Source organism: Palaemon carinicauda, chromosome 9 (genome assembly GCF_036898095.1).
Source record: "Palaemon carinicauda isolate YSFRI2023 chromosome 9, ASM3689809v2, whole genome shotgun sequence".
NCBI classification, from domain to species: Eukaryota; Metazoa; Arthropoda; class Malacostraca; order Decapoda; family Palaemonidae; genus Palaemon; species Palaemon carinicauda.
Genome location: NC_090733.1, coordinates 59,552,288 through 59,575,960, shown reverse-complemented (window position 1 = coordinate 59,575,960; position 23,673 = coordinate 59,552,288). Strand labels below are relative to the sequence as shown.

The window sequence follows — 23,673 nt, the reverse complement described above, 5'->3', positions numbered from 1 at the left end:
CAGAAGAACGCCACCGGACCGTATCTTCCCAACGAAGACTTGAGGGCTTTGCTTTTCCCAAAAGCATCCAAAGACTCTGTGGTCCCCCGTGATCAGATCCCCACCGTCCAGATCGTGGTGGAACCTGACGTTGTCATGGCCCAATCCATGCATGATTGCCATCTAGATTTCGATAACGTGGAACGTATGTCGGAAGTGTCAGAAGAGACGGAGAAGAACCTCATGGGCGAGGAACTCGACTACGAGGAAGATCAGGTGGAATACCCTGATTCGGAGACTGAGGTCGCTCCTGCTCCTACTCCCGCAGCAACTCCTGCACCGTCCGAGGAACCTGTTCCTTCGACTTCTGCCACCCCGGACCCTCTTCCATCGGCCACTCAGGAGGTCTTCAAGATGCTTGAAGCCCTCATGGAAAGAAAGCTATGAGAAACCCAGGAGCAATTCCGGATGACTCTCGTTAGTCTTAAACAACCGAAACGGATTTCGGTTAAGGACTTCCCCACTTGCTCGGAAGCTAACCCATGGAGATATGCCGAGCATATGCCAATAACAACTGGCAAAATCTACATCAGTGAAAGGGTTGGCTCTATCTTGCTGGAAGAAGTGGAATTCTTCCCGAATTTCGAGGCTTATCCGGACTGTTACGTCCGGCTCAGGTCCGAACCAGCCTCAAAGGAAGAGACCGAACCGAAGGAGGTTATCGTGTTCGATCTCGCGAAGGCCCAAGCTATGTTAGCCCAGGCGGTGAAGAGTAGGGGTTTCACCAACTCCAAGATGCCGGCGCTTAGCAAGAAGCATCCAACCTTCATTGCGCCAAATGCTGCGACCTTCCCCTTCATCGAAAAGGCCTTCACGGCGGTCTTAAAGGCAGTGGAGGAAGGGAAACCTTGCCCTGCACTGGAGGAGTGCAGACCCTTCTCCATTACTGTTCCTCCCGATGATAGGCACTGGAAAGACATCCAGTCAACCTTCACGGTAGGGAAACTAGAGCCTGACGTAGCAGGTCGTCAATTTAATGAGGACCTCCCAAGGCTAAATGGTCACCTCCTTCGTAGGGAACAGGATACGAAGGAGAGGCTTGCAGCGTCGCTGTCCCACCAGGTACAGCTGGAACTTATGGCCGGGGATACTAGAGTCCCGGACTTTTATATGGTCCTAGCCAAATCGCACTTGGCAACGGTGACAAAAGACCTATATAGCTTCGCTAGGGCTCGTAGAGCCTGTCGTGAATTCGTGTTCGCCAACGCGACGGTGAAACACGAACCCCGGAGGCTGATTTCCTCCAATACCTGGGGTAAGTATCTCTTCCCATCTTCTCTGGTGAAAGAGATTGTAGACAAAGCCGCCACGGAGAATAGGAACCTTCTCCACAAGTGGGGCATGTCAAGAAAGAGGAAATCCTCTCAGGATGATGGCCCTCAGCCTAAGAGGAAACCTCAGAAGCCGAAACCCCAGCAACGTCAACAGAGACGACAGTTTCCGGGTACCGCTACTCCCCAAGTGGTCACACAGCCACAACAGACCTTTCAGTTGGTCCCCCAACCGGTGGTGTCGCAGTCACTGGTCTTCACCCCTGTGTACGAGCAACACTCTACTACCTTTCGTCCCAGAGGTAGGGGCTCAAGCAGAGGCTCTGGCAGAGATTCTTCTCGTCGTCCCTCCAGAGGCAGAGGAGGAAGGGGAGCTAGCGGCCGAGGTGGCAAACCCTCGGAACACCAGAAGCAATGAAGTGCTTCCGGTAGGAGGAAGACTCCGCCAATTCCAGGATCGTTGGACCTTCGATCCCTGGGCACACAGCATCGTCAAGAAGGGACTAGGCTAGAGCTGGACTCAACCACCCCCAGCCTTCCAGCAATTCTTCCAACAGTCAACCCCCCTCCTGGAAGAATATGTCCTAGAACTCTTGAACAAGAAGGTGATCAGGAGGGTAAAGTCAACTAGGTTCCAAGGGAGACTATTTTGCGTTCCCAAGAAAGACTCCGACAAACTCAGAGTCATTCTAGACTTATCCCCTCTCAACAAGTTCATTGCTAACAACAAATTCAAGATGCTGACTCTGCAACAAATAAGGACCCTTCTGCCTCAAAGGGCCTACACAGTCTCCATAGACCTGGCAGATGCCTACTGGCACATTCCAATGAATCATTACGCTTCCTCCTACCTAGGAATTCGACTCCAATGGAAAAGTTACGCCTTCAGGGCCATGCCCTTCGGGCTCAACGTGGCTCCACGGATCTTCACCAAGCTGGCAGACGCCATCGTCCAACAGCTCCGTCTTCAGGGCGTCCAAGTGATGGCCTACCTAGACGACTGGTTAGTCTGGGCGACATCGCCCGAAGATTGTGTAAGAGCCTGCAACAAAGTCACCCAGTTCCTAGAGCATCTGGGATTCAAGATAAACATCGAGAAATCTCGCCTCTCTCCAGCTCAGAAGTCCAATGGTTGTGAATCCATTGGGATCTTCAGTCACACCGCCTTTCCATCCCCCAGAAGAAAAGGAAGGAAATAGCAGGGTCTGTCAGAAGACTTCTAAAATCCAAACGGATCTCAAGACGACAGCAGGAACAAGTTCTCGGCTCTCTACAGTTCGCCTCTGTGACAAACCCAGTGCTTCGCGCACAGCTAAAGGATGCCGCGGGAGTCTGGAGACGTTTCGCATCCATCGCTCGAAGAGACCTCAAGAGACGGCTTTCAAACAGACTTCACTCACTTTTAAAGCCGTGGTCGGAAGCAAAGGCCATGAAAGGTCCATTCCTCTTCAACACCCGCCTCCATCGATCAACATCCACACAGACGCTTCACTGGAGGGTTGGGGAGGTCACTCCCACCAACGACAGATTCAAGGAACATGGTATCCCCTATTCAAGACGTTTCACATCAACATCTTGGAGGCCATGGCGGTTCTTCTCACCCTGAAGAAACTCTCCCCGCCTCCCTCGATCCACATTCGTCTGACTCTGGACAACTCGGTGGTAGTCAGATGTCTCAATCGTCAGGGCTCGAGATCGCCCCAGATAAATCAGGTACTTCTTCCGATCTTTCGTTTGGCAGAAAAGAAGAAATGGCACCTGTCTGCAGTTCACCTACAAGGATTCAGCAACGTGACGGCGGACGCTCTATCAAGGACAAGCCCAATAGAGTCGGAATGGTCTCTAGACGCAAGGTCATTCTCCTTCATCTCTCACCAAGTCCCGGAACTTCAGATCGATCTCTTCGCGACGAGCGACAACAATCAACTTCCTCGATATGTGGCCCCGTACGAGGACCCCAAGGCAGAAGCAGTGGATGCCATGTCACTGGATTGGAACAGATGGTCCAGGATATACCTGTTCCCTCCTCCCAACCTTCTGCTGAAAGTCCTCTCCAAACTGAGAACCTTCAAAGGGACAGCGGCCCTAGAGGCTCCCAAGTAGCCCCGGAGCAATTGGTACCCTCTGGTCCTGGAGCTGCAGCCCACGCTGATCCCCCTACCGGGCCCAGTTCTCTCTCAACAAGTACAGAAGTCGACTGTCTTCGCTTCATCACCGAAAGTCAGGGACCTTCATCTCATGATTTTCTCTCCTTAGCCGCAAAGAAAAGGTTTGGAATCTCGAAGAAAAGTTTAGACTTCCTCGAGGAATACAAGATTGAATCTACAAGACGGCAATACGAATCTTCCTGGAAAAAGTGGGTCTCTTTCGTCAAGGCAAAAAATCCTACGGAAATAACCATTGATTTTTGTATGTCCTTCTTCATTCACCTTCATGGACAAGGCTTAGCAGCCAACACGATTTCCACCTGCAAATCGGCTTTGACTAGACCACTCCTGTATGCCTTCCAGATTGATCTGTCCAGCGATATCTTCAATAAATTGCCAAAGGCATGCGCTAGACTACGTCCAGCACCTCCCCCAAAACCTATCTCCTGGTCCCTGGACAAGGTGCTCCATTTTGCCTCTAATAAAAGACTTGACTCAAAAAGTTATCTTCCTTTTTGCTCTCGCCTCGGGAGCCCGAGTCAGTGAAATAGTGGCATTATCAAGAGAAGAGGGTCATATCCTATTCGCAGATACAGGAGAACTTACCCTCTTCCCCGATCTGACGTTTCTCGCTAAGAATGAACTACCCACCAAGAGATGGGGCCCTTGGAGAATCTGCCCCCTGAAGGAAGATGTCTCTCTATGCCCAGTGGAAAGTCTTAAGGTCTATCTTCGAAGAACTTCAGACTTCGGTGGAGGACAACTCTTCAAAGGAGAAACATCGGGTAGCGACTTGTCACTGAAACAACTAAGAGCGAAAATCACCTACTTCATTCGCAGAGCGGATCCTGACAGTACACCCGCAGGTCATGATCCTAGAAGAGTCGCGTCTTCTGTGAACTTCTTCTAGAGTATGGATTTCGAAAGCCTCAAGAGCTTCACAGGAAGGAAATCATCGCACGTTTTCTTCAAGCACTACGCAAAGCAAGTGCACGAAGTCAAACATTTCGTGGTAGCCGCAGGTAGTGTTATGAAACCTGCTGTTTAACTCTGCATAGAACAGCAAGTTACTTGGACTGTAACTCTCCGGGTGCCTGTGTTGAGCCCGTGGTGATACATAGTGATTTCATGGACACTTAGTGTTTCTAATAGACTGTTCTTACCAAGGTGAAATGTCATAGACTTTACATGAGTGCCACATGCTCTAGGGCATGATGTGTTTTCTTTGAAAAAGACTGACGTTCCTCTGGAACTTGTGTTTCTAAAAGTGAAATTTCTTTTCAGATTCAGGATTGAAGTCTTTATTTTCTATGTACATTATTTATTATTATTGTAAATAAACTTTACATTTATTATTATAATTGTTATCACAATAATCTGCAATCTTTGAAATAAAATGTCTATTTTATTACATGTGCGTCTCTCTCCGCTCCTATTATTTATTAAGAAATATACGATTGTTATAGTTTCATTTACCCCTTTCTTTCTAAAGGAGAAGAATAATATATACATAATTGTATTATATACTCACTCATGCTTTGATAATATTCTTACCTGAATATTAACCTTTGTCCTACCTCCGAGACCAGATTGATCTCTCCTCCAGGGAGTGTAGTAAATGTTAATCACTTACCTATGCTTGATAATATTCCTACCCGAATATTAACCTTATATCTTGTCTCCGAGTCCTGCACGAACTCTCCGCAGGGTGAGTAGCTCTTCAATGATCGCTTCGAGATATTAGTATGGTCCACCAGGACTTCTCTGCCAGGGGGGCAGGAAGCTAGTTCTTCACAGAATCTCTAGCAAGGACATGTTACATACCTCTATTCGAAGCCCTTGGCACTTGCATAAAAAGGGGGAAAATTTCCACGATACATTAATTCTCTGGTACACTTCCATCAGGAAGTCATGGCTTGAGCCCAAAAAACGGATTTTCAGCGAAGCGAAAAATCTATTTTTGGGTGAGATAGCCATGACGTCCTGATGGAACCTCCCGTCTATTCTAGTCCAGCCTTTCAGGCCCCGCCCTGTCCTGCTGTATCATGGAGATTAGCAAGAAGCTGGGCTCAGGATGAGGACGGACGTGACGTCATTTAGCAATGGCGCCCGTTTGTTTACGTCTCGAGTACCAAAAGCAGCCACGGATGAGTGTAACTGTGGAACGGCTCCCCAGTTATTCTCCACCTTTCCATATCGAAGTGTTAACTCTATATGGGGTGCAGATAGTTATGTGGCGTGTTAATACATGCGTCCCCTGTTGATATACGATATCCTAGAGGGAAACCTTTAGGGTACTCGCATCAGAAGTTAGAATTCTGTGGTAACCTTTAGTTTAATTCTCTGGGCATATCCACTGTAGTTAAATATACCCAAGGAAGCTACTGAAGGAACCTTCCATCAGGACGTCATGGCTATCTCACCCAAAAATAGATTTTTCGCTTCGCTCAAAATCTGTTATGTAGGTGGCCAGATAGGAGGCGCGGGAAGCCTGCCTCAAGCCGCTGCAGTTGCCACCAGACTGTTTCATGTTTTAAAAAATCGCGGCGGCTTGAGCATCTTCACCCAAGATTACGCCATTTTTCATCAGTTCCTGAGGGGGTACGCATTCAATTGTTCGTTTCCAGCCATTAGTAATCAACAATTTATTGGGAGGTGTTTCGGAGAGCAAAAATGGATTAAATAAATGGAAGTTATGGCAATCAACTGCAAATGGATGGTAATAAAATAGTGGGTAAGCCTACGCTTTTTTGTGCTTTGCAACCTATTTAATCACCATTTAGTTATATATATATACATATATATATATATATATATATATATATATATATATATATATATATATATATATATATATATATATATATATATATATATATATATATATATATATAAGATATAGAGAAATTTCAAATGTGAAAAGAATCGTATGTACATTTAAACAATATATCTTATGCAAATGCTAGTTAATTCTGGAATGAAAGGGACAATGATTTTTCGTGAACTTTATCATATCTGAAGCAATTATAATACCTGGTAAGAGAGAGATTGAGGTTGTCTATAGTTCGACGTTTGTTTTTTTGAGTCTGAATCCAGGAAGGATGTCCCCATCAAAGAATCAAAAGACTTGTGAAATATGCATATATTCATTAAATCTGTCGCCGTACAAACGAGACTGGCAACATTAATTTCAAAATTAACTTATTTTCCCTTCTCTGTTTATTAAAATCGTGAATCCAGACTCTTGTGTAATTTATAGTTCTGATTAAAATAACGATTTTCAATCGGAAGTAATTTCCTACTCAAACACCATCGTCATGTTTACGAGGAAGGCTATCAGCTGGGAGTGAGGAGGCAAGAGATGTGTGGCGGTTCCGGTGTGGCCACCCAACATTTTGTTGCTGGCTTGCCGCCGAGTCATGCCGCTAACCTCACCGCTCAACGCGCTTGGTCTGGCCGAGCCCTAACCGCCACAATATGTGTGTTTTTTCACACGTATAAATACTTGAAATACAAGTCAATAGAAATAGGTAGCGAAATGATAAATACATAAAATTGGAGCTCTGAGGGAGCGGAATAAAAATATACTGTGAACCACAGTGTGGCGAGAAGAGAAATTATATGAAATGGAGAATTCGATGAGAATGCTGGACAACGGAGGGAGTGATGTCCTTACAACTACTCCCCCCACAAGACATCAGGCGGCGTAGAGGGCTGATGAGACTAGTCTTCGTATCGTTTCGGGCGTCGGAGGGTTCTTCTTGTTCTTGAACGGAGGGGCGCGTTGGCGGTCGGCGTATGGATCGCTACCTCTCGTCGTCGTTTGTTTCTTTTCTTCTCATTGGGCGCCTTGTTTTGAAGTGGCACTCTGGATTTGCCAGGTCCCGCGGAGGCAGTGTCGCTTCCTTCGAGAAACGCCGATTTCACATAGTCTATTGAGACCCAGTCCTCTTGGCCATGCACGTCGAGAAGGAAGGCTTTCGTCGTTTTCTTGATTACTTTGTAGGGGCCTCGATAGGGTCTGGTTAGCGGCTGTCGATGAGCGTCGACACGGACGAAAACATACTCGCAGTCGTCCAGGTTCCTCGGCTTGAAATGTTTAGTTCTATCCTGGTAAGTTTTAAGACATGGCCTGAACGGTGGTAGGTCAAAATGTTGACGGACAAAATGTCGAGAGACAAAATGTCGAAAGGACAATATGTCGAAAGGACAAAATGTCGAAAGGACGAAATGTCGAAAGGACAAAATACCGATCTCTCTCTCTCTCTCCCTCAAACGTTGGTACGTAGTAAAATTTTAAATGATTATTTTTACCTCTCTCTCTCTCATCTCTCTCTCTCTCTCTCTCTCTCTCTCTCTCTCTCTTCCTAAGAAGGAATAGAGGAAGATTCTAATAACTGCCGAATCCTATACTACCGACACCAAAATACCAATACCCAAACAGACGACTATTAAGAAAACAACCATTTGCCATGCTCTAATGAATAAATTTCACAGTTAGTTTTCCCCATTCGTCTCACTAACAACTTCCTTTCCATAGCAAGAAGTTTATAAAACTTCCTTTGAAGTTTTTTTTATTTATATTTGGAAAAAAGCATTCTAAGAAATGGAAATAATCAAAAGCAACAAGAAAGGCAGAAAGCTTTTGTACGGTGGTTACATTTACGTGGCTGATAAGCAAAAAGAAGAAAAAATATATTGGAGATGTGAAATAAGAGGATACTGTAGTGGAAGACTAATTAGTATAGGTAGTGAAATATCCTCTTTGACTCAAGAACATTGCCATCCTCCCGATATGGTGAGAAAAGACGTTCTCAAGGTTAAGGAAGAGTTGAAAGAAAATGCAAGAAAGACGGAGGAAATTACTTCGGTTGTAATAAACAAATGTACAGATAATATTCAATTGGAAGTAGCCCGCGCTCTACGGAAGAAAGAAACTCTTGCAAGAACAGTAAGAAGAGTCCGTAACTCTGGAACTAATGAAGATTTGACAGTTACGACGAGAGGTGAAATTTTTTTACAATTTAGCTGTAAAGAAGTCAATATTTACTCAACATTAAGAAATATTCAGCTTCTTGAAACAAAAAAGAGTTGGTTTTGTAATGGAACTTTCGATTGTGCTCCAATTGGAAAACAACTTTACACAATACACGCTATGATACAAGAAAACAAGACTCTTCCTCTCATTTATTGTATTACAACCCACAAAAATGAGAACACCTATGATATAATATTCAGCTGGCTTAAAAGTCATGATTTACATCCAGATTCAGTATCAGTAGACTTTGAACGGTCAGCCATAAATAGCGTGAGAAAATTTTTTCCAGATAGGGAAATCTACGGGTGTTTCTTTCACTTTGCACAGTGCCTATGGCGAAGAATACAAGGATTGGGTTTGCAAAGTTGGTACGCAGATGCTGGAAATGCTATGATCATAAAACAACTACAGGCACTTTCATTTGTGCCTCCAGATGACGTGTATGATTGTTTTAATACTTTCATAGAAACTCTACACGAAGAAACTGATAGCATTTTAGACGAATTTTTGAAGTACTTTGAGATGACGTGGATGGGTATTATTCAGCGGGGAAGAAGGAGGAGGCCAACGTTTGAAGTTTCCTTATGGTCAGTATACGAAAGAACCTCAAATGATCTACCTCGAATAAACAACATGCTAGAGGGATGGCACAGTGCATTTAAGAGAAGGGTAACGATTATCCACCCAACAGAAGATAAACTGATTCGAAAACTACGTTCGGAGCAAGCATCAACAGAGATGGCTCTAGAGCAAGTTTTTCAAGGAAAGTCTATTGGAAGGAGGAACAAGAAATACGCTCAAGTAAACGACCGGTTGAAAAAAATTATTGACAGTTATAGCAGTAAAAATGTACTCGAGTACTTGCAGGCAATAGCACACAATTTGTAATTTTATGTTTGTTCTCAAAATTAAATTTTTACTCAATTTTGTAACCATATTTATACAACATTTTATAATTTCATGGTGCTTTAAGTAAATGTTAGAATTTTTTTTATCCTTTTTTTTTAATACTTCCTTATTATATTCTTATCATAATTCTCTATCCATGAATGATGTATACAAATATGAATAGATTACTAATGAAAGAACCACTGATCTACACCTTTCGTCATTTTGTCCTTTCGACATTTTGTCTGTCGACATTTTGTCTGCACACCGACTGAACTTTCTGGCGGTGTCCCGGAGATGATCCAGCTGCGTGTCGTCGGTTGATGTGGGAAAGAATTCGCCGGGAACTGCGAGCGTCTCTCCGTAAACGCTTTCAGCGGGCGATGGCTCGCCATCTGCGCGAGGGGCGGTGCGATGGCCGAGAAGTACCCAAGGAAGTAGTGATTTCCAGTCCCCGTCGGTGCAGCTCGCCATCAGGGATGCCTTGAGGGCGCGATGCATTCCTTCAACCATACCGTTTGCTACGGGGTTGTATGCCGTGGTGCTGTGGAGTGTCGTTCCCATCAGGTTTGCCAGAGTGAGCCATAACTCTGACAGGAAAGCGGGGCCTCTGTCTGTCGTGATGTCGTCAGCAACGCCAATTCTGCTCACCCAGCTTGACAAAAGGGCTTCGGCGCATGCTTGGGTCGTAGCTTTGGTCATCGGTGATGCTTCCAACCACCTCGTGGAGCGATCGATGATTGTCAGCAGGTTGCGAGCAGATCCCGAAGGTAGCAAAGGTCCCACGATGTCGATTTGGATGTGACCGAAACGTCTTTTCGGTTGGGGAAAATCACCTATCCCCGATTCGGTGTGACGGCTTATCTTGCTTGTCTGGCAATTGATGCATGTCTTCGCCCATTCCCGGGCATCCTTTTTGATCCCTGGCCAGATGAACTTTTCAGACAGAAGGCGAGCAGTAGTGCATGGATGATGTCGAATATTTTTCTTCTGCAGGAAGCCGGAATCCAGGGGCGTGGGCGGCCGGTGCTGGTGTCGCAGAGGATAGTTACTCTTGCTGGCCCGAGGGGAATTGCAGTTATCTTGAGCGCAGATGGCCCCGTCAGGTGATCCTGTGCCTCTAGGTCGGTGCGCTGCTCGGATGCAAGGTTGGCGTAGTCAATTCTCAGGTGGATTGCGTCGATTTCAATCCTTGAAATGGCGTCTGCGACTGGGCTTTTCTTTCCGGGAACGTAGCTTATGGTGCACCCGAATTCGGCGATTGCTGCGAGATGACGTTGTTGTCGGGAGGACCATGTGTCTGTTGATTTTGTGAAGGCGTGTACGAGGGGTTGATGGTCCGTCTCGATGGTGAAGGGTCTGCCCTCCAGGATGTGCCTGAAGTGGCGGACGGCGAGGTAGACAGCGAGGAGCTCCCTATCGAAGGTGCTGTATCTTGTTTCGGCGGGTTTCAGTTTTCTGCTGAAGAATGCCAATGGTCGAGGAGAACCATCGACGAGCTGTTCCAGCACAGCCCCACAGGCGACGTTGCTGGCGTCGGTCGTCAGTCGCAGAGGGGCGTTGTTGTTGAAATGAGCCAGGGTGGTGGCGTTGGCGAGGGTGTCCTTTGTCTGGGTGAATGCATGTTGTTGTGGGGAACCCCACTCAAGTTTCTTCGCCTTTCCCTTCAGGACGTCGTCGAGGGGTGTCAGGGTCTGTGCGATGTTGGGGATGAAGCGCCTGTAGTAATTGACCATCCCCAGGAACTCCTGAAGTTGGCGGGTGGTCGTAGGTGTCGGGAACTTTCTGATGGCGTCCACCTTGGTTGTCATGGATTTTACCCCACTCGAGGACATGCGATGACCGAGAAAGCCCACTCCTTCAGCGCCGAATGTGCATTTGTCGGAACGTACAACTAGGCCATTCTCCTGCAGGCATTTGAGGACGGCGCGGACGTGCCTCCGGTGTTCCTCCTTGGTCCTTGAGAATATCAGGATGTCGTCGACGTAGCAGACGCAGAATGGTAGGTTGCCCAGGATGCTATCCATTAGGCGTTAGAAGGTCGCCCCCGCATTGCGTAGACCGAAGGTTGAGTATGCGGTGTAGGATCCGAACGGTGTCACAATGGCAGTTTTCGGAATGTCCTCTGGAAATACGGGGACCTGGAAGTAAGACTTGAGAAGGTCCATCTTGGTGAAGTATTTCGCGCCATGCAACACATTCGTCAGGTCTTGCATGTTGGGCAGAGGGTAGTGGTCGGGCGTTGTGATGAGGTTGAGGCGCCTGTAGTCACCGCAAGGTCTCCAGGTCCCGTCAGGCTTCTTTACCATGTGTAGGGGAGATGCAGAGGGGCTCAATGCTTTCTTACAGATACCCATGCGTTCCATGTCCTCAAAGGTGCGTTTGGCATCCCTCAGCTTCTGGGGCGGGAGGCGGAGGAATTTGGCGTGTGTAGGAGGTCCCGTCGTCGTGATGTGGTGGTAGATCCCGTGCTTGGAGGCGGATCCCGGCGATTGTCGGAGCTCGGGCTTGAAAACGTCAGGAAATTCTTGCAGAAGGTCGGCGTAGGGCTGCGTCATTACTGCAGATACGGACATTGTGGCAGGGCCGGCTCTCAGGGTGCGGGACCGGCAGGTTCCTGTGTCGATGAGGCGTTTCCTGGCAACGTCGACAAGTAGTCCGTGGTGAGCGAGGAAATCTGCACCGAGGAGGGGGCGACTGACGTCAGCGATGGCGAAGGGCCAGGAATACGAACGGCCCAGGATAGATATCCTGAGGATCCTAGTCCCATAAAACCGTATGGGAGACCCGTTGGCGGCGACGAGCGAGGGGGCGTCTTTGCTGGGACCACGGTCTAGGTTGGCTTGTGACGATGGGAACGTTGACTGCATAGCGCCGGTGTCGACCATGAGTCTATGGTTGGAGACAGTGTCGAGGATATAGAAACCATTCTTGCTTTGGTTTCCTGCAGCTGCGATGGTGGTAGGTGGTTTCTTATGGCGTCATCTTCTAGGGAAATTACACGGTGCCCTACAATTCTTGGCGTCGCTGCCGAACTGCTGGTGGTAGAAGCACCGTGCTGGATTAGGCTTAGGGTTCGGACGTGTCGGTTGCGGTGGTTTCCTCCTTGCCAGAGCGTTGATCTCGTCGTCGTCGTCAGGAGGCATTGATGAAGAGTCTATGGAAGAGCAGCTGAAGGAGGAGTACGAAGACGATACTGATGATGCTCCGAGGCGAGATGCTTTGGAGGCCTCATAGAGCTTCTGAGCCTTCTACAGGAGTTCGTTCATCGGAAGTGTGTTGGCGTCCGTCAATTGTGCCCTTACGTCCTGCGGCAGGCGTCGAAGGAAAATCTTGCGAGATAGGCTAATCTCGCGCCGTTGGCCGTTGCTGTCGGTCTCGTGAAGCATTAACAGGCCGGTCAACTCGTCCCACGCCTTGACAGGAGAGGTGTCACCCATGGGTTTGCTGGCGAGGTCCAGGACTTTCTGTGCCCTTGCTGAAACGGAGAGTGAGTAGATACCGATGAGTTTCGTTCTCAGGTCGTCGTAGGAAACTTAGCCAGCCCGGGCGTCGAGCCATGGGGAAATCTTGTCGAATACCTCCTCTGGGATGGAGGTGAGAACGATGTTGGCCTTAGCGCAGGAGTCGCTGAGCCTAGCGACTCGGAAGAGTACGTCTGCTCTCAGGAACCAGGAAGCAGTGTTGTGTTGAGCAAATGGCGGCAGTTTGACTTTGGTCGTGGAGGCGAGGCCGTTGGGCGTGATGGCGGGTTGAATCCGCCATTGTGGTCAGTCGACGAGTCGGCGAAGAGGTGGGAAGTTGATATGTCAGTTAAGCTCATCCTACTGCCTTACAAATGCACCGAGGTGTGGGAGCACCAAAGGCCGAAGCTCACGCCTAAGGTAACGGAGTAAAAGAAGGTAGCACGGCCGTAATAAGTCCGTTAATGGCAAAGCCAAAACTGCTGATGCCACTTCAACTCCGGGGTCACCAGTTCTAAGGACAGTGAGACGAGCTATCACCAACAACAACGGTTTATTCAAACATGTTCGAGAATATAATACAAGGTGCGGACGGAGGAGTAGCATGCGCACAGGCGCCAATCTGGCTTGAACTAACCGCCACAATATGTGTGTTTTTTCACACATACAAATACTTGAAATACAAGTCAATAGAAATAGGTAGCGAAATGATAAATACATAAAATTGTAGCTCTGAGGGAGCGGAATAAATATATACTATGAACCACAGTGTGGCGAAAAGAGAATTTATATGAAATGGAGAATTCGATGACAATGCTGGACGACGGAGGGAGCGATGTCCGTATGGTGTTTAGGTTACCGGGAACAATTGCCCATAAAAATAATGGATAAATAGTCTTTTTTTTCTTTTTTTTACGCACATACTAATTCCTGTGGTCTATAAAAGAAAATGTCTAAAAAACAAACTAAGGCCATTTACATGCATTTTATATATAATTAGCAAATCATTACACCTCGAAAGTACGAGTGTAATGGGCAAACCGGTTTGCCTAAAATGCTAAGCTAACATTATGCTGCTATGGGTAAAATGAGGCTCAAAATTACGAATTTCAATATATACAGTTTAATTTTCATGTTGAATCGAAAATAAACTATGGATTAAATAGAAGATTACGAAATCAACTCATTTAACTAATAGCTTAGGCTATTACAGGTCGATCAACAAGTTGGGCTACATAGCCTATATCCAATAACTAATAACGAACATATCGTAGCCTATATCTATCTGCTTATGCATTGCAAGCTGTATTTTTTTTGTGATTTGACAAGATTACTGTAATGTTTTGACTACCTCCTACAATGCAATTATGCTAAACTGACAATTACAAAATATCGAATATATTAACATTTTCAGATCGACTCACTGTGAAAGTCATTGGTACTGTTGGAGCGAATATGGATCGATATCTCACAAAATGCAAACAGTCGTCTGGTGATAGAGAAAGCAATCTTAAAACTGACAAACAACCAAACAAAAAGAATAAGAATGATAGTGAAGAAACAGGAATTGGTCCCCGTCAGGAAATTGACGAATCTACTATGGAAAATGATGATGTGCCAACATATGTCCTAAGTTCAGAGGAAATAGAAGTAGAGCTAGGCAACATAAAGCCTACAACTTCAACAGATTCCAGCAATAAGACCAGCAACACAAAACTCAACAGTGGTCCAGATAGTGAGTGATCTGTGCTGCGCAATGCAGGCTGCTATGATGTGCGACACTACTTCTAACAGTATATGGAAACATAAGGTAACTTACAAGACCACTGAAAAATTTAATTATATTTATTATTTGAGACATTTCACAACATCCTTCAGATGGACCATTCCAGCCTAAACTGTCTGCTTATCCCAAGAAGATCCAAGCTGGATTTAGCAGGTCTTTCAACTGTTGGTGGTATAACCAATACACCTGGCTGGAATATTCACAAAGCAGTGATGCAGCTTTTTGTTTTGCCTGTCGACAATTTGCTATGTCTCAGCTGGCAAGGCCTTCTGACTACAGCTTCACAGCAGCTGGTTATACTAATTGGAAGAGAGCAAAAGAATCCAATCATGGTTTTCATGGCCATGAAAACTCACAGTGTCACAAAGCTGCAATGATAGATTGGTCTGACTATAGGAAAATGGAATCTACAAGCACAGGTGTCAAGCAACTGATCAGCGAAGCTCACCAAAGAACGGTAGCAGAAAACACACACACACACTGTTGGCGAAATTATGTTACTTACTGCGAGACAAGATATTGCACAAAGAGAGCATAGGGACTATGACGAAAGTATGAATAGGGTTAATTTCCTTGAAATTCTTCATTTCGTTAAAAACCAGGACATGCAAATTGCTAAAAAGATGGCAGACATGCCAAAAAATGATAAATATACCAGTCCGGAAATACAAAACGAAGTCTTAGAAATTCTGATAGACATTATATGGAAAGAAATAATAGAGGAAGTGAAAGAGAGTGGAGAGTTTTCCTTGGTTATGGATGAAACGATGGATGTTTAAAAAACGGAACAGATTTCCTTTGTATTGCGATATTACCACGATAGCTGTTTAAAGAAGAGCTTCCTGCAATTCGAAGCAGCTGATAAACTTGATGCAGAAAGTCTAACAAGCACAATTTTCTCATGCTTAGACAAATTTGGTTTAGACTACAAGTCACATCTTGTTGGCCAAGGATATGACGAGGCATCCGTCATGAGTGGGAGAAACTTAGATGTGGCAAAACAGATTAAGGAGATATATCCAACTGCAGATTATATACACTGTTATGCCCATGGAATAAATTTGGTGCTGGTGGACAGTAAAAAGTATGTGAGTGAAGCAGCAGATTTCTTTTCATTGCTTGAGCGCTTGTATGTTTTCATGTCAGGTTCTTATGTCCATAACAAATGGAAACCCATGCAACTTGAAATGTATGCTGACAAGCCACCGATAGAGCTACAAAGGCTCAGTGATACACGTTGGGCATGTAGATATTTTTCAGTCCATGTTGTTTTAAGGCGCCTTCCGGCTATTTGGAAGGTTCTAGATGATATCACTCATCAGCCCAATCCTCACAGATCACTGGATGCCAGCTCACTTAAAGGGCTAGTTGATTTTCAATTTGTATTGATGCTATGTGTTTTTTATGACATTCTTAGTGCAGCTAAATGTGCTTCTGATATTTTGCAATCTCTGGTGAAGGCTATGGACATCATTGATATTCTAAATGACAGAATTGCAATGCTCAGGTCCAGGGAAGAGGCTTAGAGTCTATTTGTCAGCAGGCAGCTGATCTTCCAAATGACAGTGGCATAACTGTGCCAGATGTAGGCCACAATGACCTAATTATTAGTAGAAGAAGCAGACGTCAAACAAGAGCCCCTGAAAGACTGCATGACAGCATACTTTTGGAGCCTCTTGTGCAGCATCGTGGTGGCAACACTAAGGAAGAGTTTAGAACAGACAAATTTTATGTCATATTGGTCACAGTGGCCAGTGAACTTAATGACAGATTTACCAGTGGCATCATGCGAGGCATCCAAGCCTTGAATCCTGCTTGTGAAGGTTTCTTGAATTTGGAAAAAATCAAACCTCTGACAAAGATTTATTCTGCAAACTTGGAGGACCTTGTCCATGAGCTGCTTCAAGCCAAACGTCTTTTAGAGCGAAAATCAGAGACAGGGGGGAAGTCACTTCCAGATTTTCTTGGGATCATAGAACCATACAAAGCTGAATTCTTTGAACTTTACAGGCTATGTAAAATAGCTGTAACAGTGCCAGTCACCAGTGCAGCAGCTGAACAAAGTTTCTCAGCTGTCAAGCTTATTAAAACTTACTTGAGGAACAATATCCCAGATAATCGGCTAAGCAATCTTGATGTCCTACACATTGAAAGGAAAAGATCAAATGAGTTAGACTTGGATGACTTCGTTGACTTTTTTTGCGAACCACCATGATAAAAGAAATATTGCTCTTATCTAATTGACATGGCATCAAGTTTTATGACCATACAGTAAAAAGATATAAATTGCGGGAATAGGAAAGTTTTTTGTTATGTTCACTATGTAACTGCACTTACGAAATGTATGAATATGTCACTACATGTTAAGTATGCATCGTTGTACTTATTCACTTAGTAAAATTATCACTGAAGCTGACTTGTATTTCTGTGTAAAAAAGTGACAAAAACTCTGCAGTTGCATTGTATTTCTACTGATTTATAAAATGTGTAGGCCTACTGGAACATAGTAATAAATGAGCTGTGCTTTTGCAACTAAATTCAGTATAGTGTTATTACTGGACTATCATCATGCTGAGTGCATTCAAACTTGTTCTCGAAACTGAAACTCAAGGTACCACGGAGAAAAATTAAAGTTCAAACTGAATAATTTTATGTCCAGGGAGGGTGCCCCCTACACAAGATGAGGGGTGTTGACCATCTAGAAAATCATGAAACTGTAATGAGGCTGAACTTAAGTCTTCCAGCTGGTACATCTGATTTTCATGTCTAAGGTCAGAATGACTATTCTGGATGCTCAGAATGCATCTCAAACAGTCTCAGAACTGCTGGCTTACAGACCCCCGGCCGCTGGGATTCGGACCTTTGGGCCTCGCATAGGGCTGCCCCCTTCAAATATGACCTTGCCCCATGCTTGCCCCCCCCCCCCTCTGAGACAATCCTGGCTACGCCACTGAATGGAATGGTTTTCGAGATCTCGAAGAGCAATCGTTTTAAATGAATTTTGCTTTGTGCATAGAGAGCGCTGCATGCACCTGCACGATTTTCTTGATTTATACTTCCCCCATAAGGGTCATACCACTGCTCAACTTTGAAAGCAAACACTTTAAAATTGGCTGAGTTATTAACGATCAAATGAGAAGAAGAAGAAAAAGAAGAAGAAGAAGAAGAAGAAAAAGAAGAAGAAGAAGAAGAATAGTAATAACAATAGAACTCCACTTGTGTGGAGTTCAAATAATAATAAATTGCCACTATGTATTTTTGAAAGTTATGTATCTCTGGAGTATAGCCTCCTCCAATTTGATAGCGAGTGAGATTGAGTGACTTTTGAATTTTACAGCCTAATTTCTAGGCCTAATATCAAATGCCGAGGGGAATTCCTTGGAACTTGATTTTTTCCACAGGGGGACAGGGTTGTGAAGGTGGTTATTTCTGTCAGATGAGAAGTATCAACGACTCACAGCCTATTATGATTAAGTAGAAAATGGTATTTGATAACCCCTCTACTCCTAGAAAGGTCTGTTGGACGAAAACTGTGGCAATTAGGAATTTTGTAAGCCTTGTTCACAGATATGACTATAAAACACTTATTAAAATCAATGGGATGTATTATGCAGAAGAGCCAAGTTGTATACTTCTTTTCACCACGAAGTTTGTGTCCCACAAATGTATATATGAAGCTCTATTCCAGAGTGCCTCTAAAGGATTCCTTATCTGGTTAAAAACAAATAATGTCAGTTGTGTTGAGAAAATCATAGCATTGTTAGAAGAAATTAGCAATCTACACGAGGATTTATGTTAGACATCTCTGAGAATCTATTGATGCAGCAAGACCTGGCACAGACAACCTGTTGTAGAATAACTACATACAATATCTTCGACATGATAATGGGGACATCTGTGTTTTGGGTGTCATATGGTTACATTGCTGGAGATATCCTTCTTGACATGATAAGAGCATCCAGAAACAGTGAATGGGATCTTCACTTAGCCACAGCTTTGAAGCTTACTACATGGTGCTTCGCCTATGACAGTGTGAGTTATACCAGGTATTTACAAAAACAACAACAAAATACTTTGAGGTGGGCATTCTCCAAACTGATTATCCTGGCGTGAACAAACATTTTAAAAGATGAGGGTTTATAGTGTAATTAGATGTGAATCAATTCTCACATCTTTCAATCAATAACACTATTGAGAGGACTGTTAACAAGGACACACACATACAGTGGGAAGTACAACAAAATTAAGTCAAAAACTAAATGGTTTAAAAACATATCATATAATTGCTGAACACTACAGATTCTCAAATGTATTGAATTGAGAAAGATAAGAGAAATGTGATAGCTGCTCGATATGCTTTAGAAGACTGTATCAATCCATTCAAACAACTTGAGTTAGTTTGCCTCTCAATAGCTGCAGCAGGTACACAGGAATTTATAAATGATCTTATCAGCACACATGCTCTAAGAGTGGATGCATTTACAAACTTCATGTCAGTTCAGTGACTCACTTGTGAAGCAAAACTTGCAGAAATTCCCAAAAAGAAGTAGGCAGAGCAAAATACATGACTGTCATTTCAAATATTAACAGAGCTTTGTTTCGGTGAATAGTGGTGATACCCCAGAGCTGAACCCTAGATATGAATAAAGTCTCCTGTCATCCTATTAGACCATTTTTATGGTCTCTCTAGACAAATGAAGGGACTCCTCAGAAAACGCTCAATGCTGTCCTACCTAAGAAATTATAAAATCTTACAGCACCATGTGATGGACAGCTTAATAACTATAATCTAGCAACAGGCATTGATGGAATATTACAGGTCCATAAGGTGAAAGCTGACTCTTCAGCTCTCAGTAACATTGCTGCTGCTATTTAAAACACAGTTTGTAAGAGAACAATGCAGTGCAATAGATGAGATGTGGTCTTCCATAGTTATAAGGAGGTGCCATTTAAGCAGAAGACCAAGGTCTCCCACAAAACTAGCCAAGCAATAAGGAACATTCTTAAAACAAGTTAACATGCATAGTTCATTTAGTCCATTGTGCACGAGTGCAAACATCAAAGTACGCAGATAAACTACCACAGAAAGACCCTTTTGTAATCACCTCATTTTAAGAGGATCGTTGTGAAAAGGTTCCAGAACGGATAAACCAACTTGAGAAAGGAGACTTGTGACTTATACTCTGCGCACTACAAGCAGCAGCCACTGGATACTCGGATGTTTTTATTTGTTCTGAAGACACTGATATTTCTGCATTGTGCTTTGCTCTTAGTAACAAATTAATAGTTTCAATTTTTCAGATATGTGGAACACAGGCCCAAACAAGATGAATTGACATTGAAAAGTTATGTTCAACAATTAGACCCTGATGTTTGAAAAGCTCTTATTGGCCTACACTTCCATTTGTTGGGATAGCGAGAGATACCCAGGCATAGTTGAGTGAAAGATGGGCAGTCTTACTAGAGTTACAGACCAAATCAGAGGTTGTATGTTTAATATATACTCGACAACTAACGACTGCCGACATGAATCAAATTGCACAAAGTAAAAATTGAATGTCATTAACTTCCACCTTGAAAAGATTCCCTCAGAAAGTAAGCCTGTTGGCAAACTTCCAAGCAAAAATTTAGAAGAAAAAGCCTTCAAACCGATCGTGAAACTTCCAATCCCACAGAAAATGGTTGGAGGCTGGAAGGCGGAAATATGATAATCAACTGGGTGAATAGATCTTCAACTCCTCAGGCTGTACTGGATATTTCATCCAGAAAGTGTACTAAGACAAGCAAACTGTCAAAACTTAAGTGTTTTGTGGAGGGCTTAAAATATAATGATAAGGATTGTGCAATCCAGCCATCACTAGAATGACAATGAAGACGACGAGACCTGTAACTAGACATTATATTATTTACATATGTAAAACATATCGTGTATTGAACAAATCATGTACGGATATGTGTACATAAAACATAAAATGAAGTTTAATCTTCGGAATTATGCGTTTACTGGTCTTAGTCGGTGTTTGGCCCGTTGTTTTACTAAATAGGTTGGTGAAATTCATGCAGCAATAACAGGTTTGTGAATCAGTATATTTGGCGACCATTTTAAAATCGTCACCTTAGTAAATTTGATGATATATAGAATAAAAATGGTGCTATAAAACGCACGTAAAGCCGTATTGTTCTTATGAATGTATATTCATATTTAGTTTGGAAGATTGATAATTTGTCAGAATTTTGGCAGCCATCTTTGTAACTTAGCAACCATTTTGGACTTGGAGGTGAAAGGCACATAACTTGTAAGAAATATAAAGGTTGTACTATTACATTATATAAGGCACTAACCGGTACTGAAATCAAAACATATAAATATACTGTTTGAAATAGAAATAGAAATTTGTAATTGGTCATAATGGATTTTTGTATATGTAATATCACAGAATATCTTTTAAAAAACTATACTAGAGAAATAGAAATAATGTTTGTACATAATTCGAAAAAATGACGGGCAATTAGGCATGGAAATGCTTTAAATATTTACTAGTGGTATTGGGACATTATCTTGTTTAGGATGACAAATTTATTAATAGGCCTATTATAGATTCTCTCTCTCTCTCTCTCTCTCTCTCTCTCTCTCTCTCTCTCTCTCTCTCTCTCTCTCTCTCTCTCTCTCTTCCAATTATTTTTTCAAACTAAAGAAATAACACTGTGACATTTACCATTTTGCTAAATTCAGCAAATTCTTTCTTACAGCAAATCCTGTTGTTCTCTGAACGCAATGAAATGTATCACTTCTGGATTACTGAGTAAAATTAAGTATTAACAATATCCGTTGTTTGGATTTGCAAATCCATTCAGAACAAAGAAATCACCAATACTTTGTTTGTCTCACGTTTCCCCTGGTTTGCTAGTTTGAATATTTCATGTTCAAAACTATTTCGTTGTTTACTTTCTCCTTGACGATTCCCAAACATCAACACCCTTTTCATGAAACGGTCACCGATGAAATTGTATAACATTTAAAGGAACATCGACTTCTTTACCAAGAACTGAAGTGATTAGCGGAAATCGATATAAACGCTTTCACTACTGAACAGCTCACTTCTATCTCACTTCATCATTTATTCATTTGAACATTTTCGTGATGGTTTACTTCCTACAATTATGTCATTGATGGGTTGTCACACTATCAGTAATGAAAATTTAAAGCCTACATAGAGAGAACTAACCCTTGAAATAATAGAACCAAATGAAAAGTAACACTTACTACTTAAGCAAGAAAGAAACACAGGGAATAAACATTAACTTTAGGTATGAAGAACGAGGCCACGGAATCCTATGCTAACTAGAATGAAGAAATAAAGAGCTCGGGTAAACAGAACTTACCTGAAACAACGTGACTAAGGGCGGCCAGTCTCTTGTACATGTACCGTGTGTGGATAAAAGTATAAAGGGAGAAGACAAATCCCATAAGCATGATCAGAAGGCTGATGATGGAGAAGGCTGCTACTGTTCTTTGGTAATCTGCAACGAACATAGAATGACATTAGTGAAATAATGCACGTGAATAGATCAACAATTTTTACTAAATCGGAAGGGGTATAATGCATGACTATATCTATCTATCTATCTACTGTAACCTATATATGTATTCTTATATATATATATATATATATATATATATATATATATATATATATATATATATATACATATATATGTGTGTGCGTGTGTATAATTGTATCCAGGTTATATAAGTATGCACATATATACTGTATATATATATATATATATATATATATATATATATATATATATACAGTATATATATATATATATATATATATATATATATATATATATATATATATATATATATATATATATATATATATATATATATATGGGAACGTGCATTTGAATATGTATGCTTGTATATGTTATTATTATTATTATTATTATTATTATTATTATTATTATTATTATTATTATTATTATTATTACGGTACAACCCTGGTTGGAAAAGCAGATGCTACAAGCCCAAGGGCTCAAAGTGAAGGAAGGAAAAAAAGAAATAAATATACTACAAGAGAAGTAACAAGTAATTAATATGAAATCTTTTAAGAGATCTTATGCGAGTCTTTTCAACATAAAACATTCACTGCAAATTTGAACTTTAAAGTGCCACAGATTCAACTGCCTGATTGGGAAGATCATTCCACAACTTGGTGAAAGCTGTAATAAAACTTCTAGAATAATTTGAGGGTTATGATAGAGAAGGCAAGACTATTAGAATTGACTGCATACCTAGTATTACGAGCAACATGGTACTCTCAAGGAAGATCTGAATGCAAAGGATAGTCAGCGTTATGAAAAATATTTTGTAACATACATAAAGAACTAATTGAATGACGGTGCCAGAGATCAATAATTACATATGGAAGAAAAATTAATAGACCGCAAGTTCTTGTCCAACAAATTATTATGAGGTTGAGACGCTGAAGACCAGACAGGAGAACAATACTGGAAACAAGGTATAATGAAAGAATTAAAACACTAATTCAGAATAGACTGATTACCAAAAAACTTGAAAGATTTTCTTAATAAGCCATGTTTGTGAAATTTGAAGAAGAAATACGCCAAATGTGTTTCTCAAAAGTAAATTTGCTATCAAGAATCACCTGAAATTCTAATTTGCAGTGTTAAAGAAACATTATCAATGCTGAGATCCAGATGTTGAGGAGCCACTGTCCTCGACTTACTTACAATCATACTTTGAGTTTAGTTAGGGTTCAACTTCATGCTCCATAATTTATACCTTACATTATTTAAAGGGATTCAACAACCCCAGATCTACATTCAGGAGATGGGATTGGTGCAAAGAGAGTAGCATTATCTACATATGCAACGAGCTGGGCCAGAACACTACCCTGAGGAACACCAGATATATCATTTCTATACTTACTATGGTGCCCATCAACAACATCTCTGCAATTCAATACTTAGAAATTTAATAATCATGTCAATAAAAGACCCACCTACT

The 23,673-nt window shown here is 42.6% G+C and overlaps 1 protein-coding gene across 1 annotated transcript in view; it reads right to left on the bottom strand.

Annotated features, from left to right (window-relative positions):
• Nucleotides 1-23,673, bottom strand: part of LOC137646438 (uncharacterized) — a 242,213-nt gene that overhangs the window by 29,744 nt on the left and 188,796 nt on the right. Inside the window, 1 exon segment of the mRNA XM_068379538.1 lies at nucleotides 22,017-22,154. Within this exon segment, the coding sequence (XP_068235639.1) occupies nucleotides 22,017-22,154 (138 nt within the window).